General features: G+C 46.8%; 1 protein-coding gene across 1 annotated transcript; it reads left to right on the forward strand.

The window, feature by feature from the left end:
- Window positions 1-3147: 3147 nt before the first annotated feature.
- On the forward strand, window positions 3148-4481 carry LOC103123562 (ATP-dependent RNA helicase DDX39A-like). Its single transcript, XM_060202309.1, has one exon. It carries the CDS (start codon window positions 3148-3150, stop codon window positions 4429-4431), a length of 1284 nt encoding a protein of 427 aa, XP_060058292.1. The 3' UTR covers window positions 4432-4481.
- Window positions 4482-4948: the final 467 nt, after the last annotated feature.

Below are 4948 nucleotides of genomic sequence, written 5' to 3' on the forward strand. Positions count from 1 at the left end.
ATGGCTTGGGAAGCTGCTTTGAAGATGGCTTGGCAGAAGCACCTGTAGGAATCTTCAGAGGGGATAGACTGAAGATGGTCCATCCTTCCTGCCTCCTCTCTCTACCCCAAGGCTGTTAAATCTGTGGCATCATAAGTAATGTGTGACGTGTGTGCAAGCTGATATCCCAGGCTCCTTTTCCCAATTACCCTGAGTAGAGGGTGCAATTGCAGTGTCAACATGTAGACTTCTTCCAGCAGGGAGAAAGCAGGAAGTGGCCTGAGTTCTCAGTGAAGGCCAGTCCCCAGGGCCAAGGCCTCCAGGGTTTCATCTCTCTGGACCCCACAAGACCCCAGCAACAGAGTGAGTACCAGGCTGCTCCCTTTCCAGAAAGTCCTGCCCTAGAATTGTCTATCTTATCTATCTTGCCCTAATTTGTAGTGCCAGTCATCATTATGACATGAGTCTCCAGTTCAGCATGGATACTTGCCGGGTAGTGGTAAACAGCAAAATGGTTACACAAAGAGACTGTCATGCCAGAGGCTCAGAAGACCCAGCTTCAATCCCCCACACCGACGTAAAGCAGATAATCAGTACTCTGTGGTGTAATATTAATAAAAGAAAAGTGAAATGTGTCTAAAAAGAAACACACTGAATCTTCCAGGTTCTATGTTCTTGGGGTTTTGTGGGAACATATTGTAATCTCCCCGAGATTACACCAGCACTGAGTGCATATTTGGCGCCAACTTGATATGAATCACACCAATAGTCAAGCAAAATTGGTCTCTAGGCCAAAGGGAGGTGTGCTATCTAATCATTTCATCTGGGGAGGGTCTTAACCTGATAGGATTTTGGGATCTGAGTAATTAGCTTGACTCCTAAAGGGATTTGGGTGTGTAGGGTGTATCCTAAATGGGATATAAAAGTGTAGGTCCCTAAGTGGTAAATCAGACTCTTCCAGCTCTTCAGTCTGCCTGTGGGTTCTCCAGATCTGAGCACACAGCCAATTCTTCACAGCTGGTAAGTTACCCTCCTCTGCTAAGGACGCATCATGATACTGTGGTCATTCAACTATGGTAAAGTAACAATGAAGAAGGAATTTTAAATTTTTGTTCCATACCTTCTTTATTTTTTTAATTACTTTTTATTTTAATTTTTATTGGGGAATTATTAATGTTTTACATTCAATAGGAAATACAATAGTTTGTACATGTATACCATTCCCCAGTTTCAAATATAACAATACAACCCCTAGGTCCTCTGTCATTCTTCTTGGATCTGTATTCTCTTTACCTACCCACCCCAGAGACTTTTACTTTGGTGCAGTATGCCAATTTCATTTCGGGTTCTACTTGTGTTTCTCTTCTGATCTTGTTGTTCAACTTCTGCCTGAGAGTGAGATCATCCCATATTCATCCTTCTGTTTCTGACTTATTTCACTTAACATGAATTTTTCAAGGTCCATCCAAGATCTTCTGAAAATGGTGAAGTCACCATTTTTTACAGCTGAGTAGTATTCCATTGTGTATATATACCACAACTTGCTCAGCCACTCATCTGTTGTTGGACACCTGGGTTTGCTTCCAGGTTTTGGCTATTACAAATTGAGCTGCTAAGAACATATGTGTACACAGATCTTTCTGGATGGGTGTGTTGGGTTCCTTAGGATATATCCCCAGGAGAGGAATTGCAGGATCCTAGGGTAGGTCCATTTCTAGCCTTCTGAGAGTTCTCCAGACTGTTCTCCACAGAGGTTGGACCAACTGACATTTCCACCAGCAGTGTAGGAGGTTCCCTTTGACCCCACACCCTTTCTAGCATTGGCTGCTGTTACCTTTTCTGATGTATGACATTCTCACAAGAGTGAAGTGGTATCTCCTTGTTGTCTTCATTTGCATTTCTCTGACAATCAGAGGCATGGAGCATTTTTTCATGTGTTACTTGGCCTTTTGTGTCTCTTCTGTGGTGAATATTCTGTCCATGTCCTCCCCCCCATTTTTGGATGGAGTTATTTGTTTTGTTGTTGAGTTTGGCAAGCTCTTTATATATGTTGGTTATTAAACTCTTGTGTGATGTATGGCATGTAAAGGGACTCTTGGTTTGGGTAACAGTTTCTTTTGCTGTCAAGAAGCTTTTTAATTTGATGTAGTCTGATAGGTTTATACTTGCCTTAGTCTTCCTTGTAATTGGATTCATTTCATTGAAGATGTCTTTAAAATCTATGCGGAAAAGAGTTCTGCCAATAATTTCCTCTAAGTACCCGATAGTTTCTGGTCTAACATCCAAGTCCTTCATCAACTTGGAATTTACTTTTGTATTTGGTGAAATACAGTGGTTCAGTTTCATTCTTCTGCCTGTTCAACCCACTGCTTCCAACACCATTTATTGAAGAGACTCTGCTTTCCCCATTTAATAGTCTGGCCCCTTTGTCAAAGATTAGATGTCCATAGTATTGTGGGGCTTCTTTATTTTTATTATTATTTTTTAAAGTTTTCTTTTTTAAATATTTATTTATTGATTGATTCCCTTTTGTTGCCCTTGTTGTTTTATTGTTGTAGTTGTTGTTGATGTCGTTGTTGTTGGATAGGACAGAGAGAAATGGAGAGAGGAGGGGAAGACAAAGAAGGGGAGAGAAAGATAGACACCTGCAGTCCTGTTTCACCGCTTGTGAAGCCATTCCCCTGCAGGTGGGGAGCCGGGGAGTCGAACCAGGATCCTTACACTGGTCCTTGTGCTTAGCGCCACCTGCGCTTAACCCACTGTGCTATACCGCCCGACTCCCGGGGCTTCTTTATTTTTTATAAAAAAACAAAACAAAACTCTGTATTTGTGAGTGAAACAGAGCTCAAGAAACCAGAAGCCTACTGGCAGCTACTCCCTGGATTGAAGTGTCCTTATGTCTTTATTTTCAGATATACAGATTTTAGAGTTCAATATTGCTGCTCCATAAAGTTTAATATTGATTCGGAATGTGATGATTTGTATAGATAATTACTCACTTCTCACCAGTTTACCAAAGCATATTTTTATTTTTTAAAAAATGTTTTCAGGCATTTGGTGTCTCTTCCAACAGCAGGTAACGGGAGGAGTCCTGACACTGCCCACGGTCACAGTGTGAAGGCCCAGCACACCCGCATCACGCAGCTGTTCTCTGTTCCTGATCAGGCCATGGCAGAGCTGGACATGGAGAGCGAGCTAATGGACTACGAGGATGACGAGGAGCCGCAAGTGCCCCCCCAGAGCACCCCGGCCGCCCCCGAGAAGGACATGAAAGGCTCCTACGTGTCCATCCACAGCTCGGGCTTCCGCGACTTCCTGCTCAAGCCCGAGCTGCTGCGAGCCATCGTGGACTGTGGCTTCGAGCACCCTTCGGAGATCCAGCACGAGTGCATCCCGCAGGCCATCCTGGGCATGGATGTGCTGTGCCAGGCCAAATCCGGCATGGGCAAGACCGCCGTGTTCGTGCTAGCGACGCTGCAGCAGATCGAGCCGGTCACCGGCCAGGTGATGGTGCTGGTGATGTGTCACACACGGGAGCTGGCCTTCCAGATCAGCAAGGAGTACCAACGCTTCTCCAAGTACATGTCCGGCGTCAAGGTGTCCGTGTTCTTCGGGGGCCTGTCCATCAAGAAGGACAAGGAGGTGCTGCGCCGCCAGTGCCCGCACGTGGTGGTGGGCACCCCGGGCCGCATCCTGGCGCTCGTGCGCAACCGCAGCCTCAACCTGAAGCACGTGAAGCACTTTGTGCTGGATGAGTGCGACAAGATGCTGGAGCAGCTAGACATGCGTCGGGACGTGCAGGAGATCTTCCTCGTGACGCCGCAGGAGAAGCAGTGCATGATGTTCAGCGCCACGCTCAGCAAGGACATCCGGCCCGTGTGCCGCAAGTTCATGCAGGACCCCATGGAGGTGTTCGTGGACGACGAGACCAAGCTGACGCTGCACGGGCTGCAGCAGTACTACGTGAAGCTCCAGGACAGCGAGAAGAACCGCAAGCTCTTCGACCTCCTGGACGTGCTGGAGTTTAACCAGGTGGTGATCTTCGTGAAGTCGGTGCAGCGCTGCATGGCGCTGGCCCAGCTGCTGGTGGAACAAAACTTCCCGACCATCGCCATCCACCGGGGCATGGCCCAGGAGGAGCGCCTGTCGCGCTACCAGCAGTTCAAGGACTTCCAGAGGCGGATCCTCGTGGCCACCAACCTGTTCGGCCGCGGCATGGACATCGAGCGGGTCAACATCGTCTTCAACTACGACATGCCCGAGGACTCAGACACCTACCTCCACCGTGTGGCCCGTGCCGGCCGCTTCGGTAGCAAGGGCCTGGCCATCACGTTCGTGTCCAACGAGGGCGACGCCAAGATCCTCAACGACGTGCAAGAACGCTTCGAGGTGAACGTGGCTGAGCTGCCCGAAGAGATCCACATCTCCACCTACATGGAGCAGAGCCGGTAACCCAGTGCCCAAGGCCCAGGACCAGCACGCCCCACCCGCCTTGCCTCTGTTTTTACTGTTTGTATGCTATATGTTTTTGTGAAAGAATAAATTTTTATTACAGAAAAAAATGTCTTTATTTATTAATGAGAAAGGTAAGAGGAGAGAGGGAAAGAACCAGACATCGCTCCAGACATGTGCTGATGGGCACTGAACTCAGGACCTCATGCTTGAGAGTCTAGTGCCTTAACCACAGCACCACCCTCAGGACCACCCAAAGCTTATTTTCACATGGAAAAAACTGAATTTCATAAAATTTTTATTAGTGATTTACTAATGATCCACAAGATTGGGTATACTTGTAAACAATTCCAACCACTAGAGTTCCATAGCCCATCCCCTCTGTTGAAACTTGTATATTGTTTTAGTTTTTTAAATTTCTTTCATATAGCTATAAAAAAAGAGAGACATTGACATAACCAAAGGATAAGAGGGGTACAACTCCACACAGTTCCAACCATAAGATCTCCCTATCCCA

This window comes from Erinaceus europaeus, chromosome 11 (assembly GCF_950295315.1).
Source record: "Erinaceus europaeus chromosome 11, mEriEur2.1, whole genome shotgun sequence".
In the NCBI taxonomy this organism is placed as follows: domain Eukaryota; kingdom Metazoa; phylum Chordata; class Mammalia; order Eulipotyphla; family Erinaceidae; genus Erinaceus; species Erinaceus europaeus.

Coding starts and splice junctions, on each gene's coding strand:
- LOC103123562 (XM_060202309.1), top strand. CDS start 3,148: ATGGCAGAGCTGGACATGGAGAGCGAGCTAATGGACTACGAGGATGAC.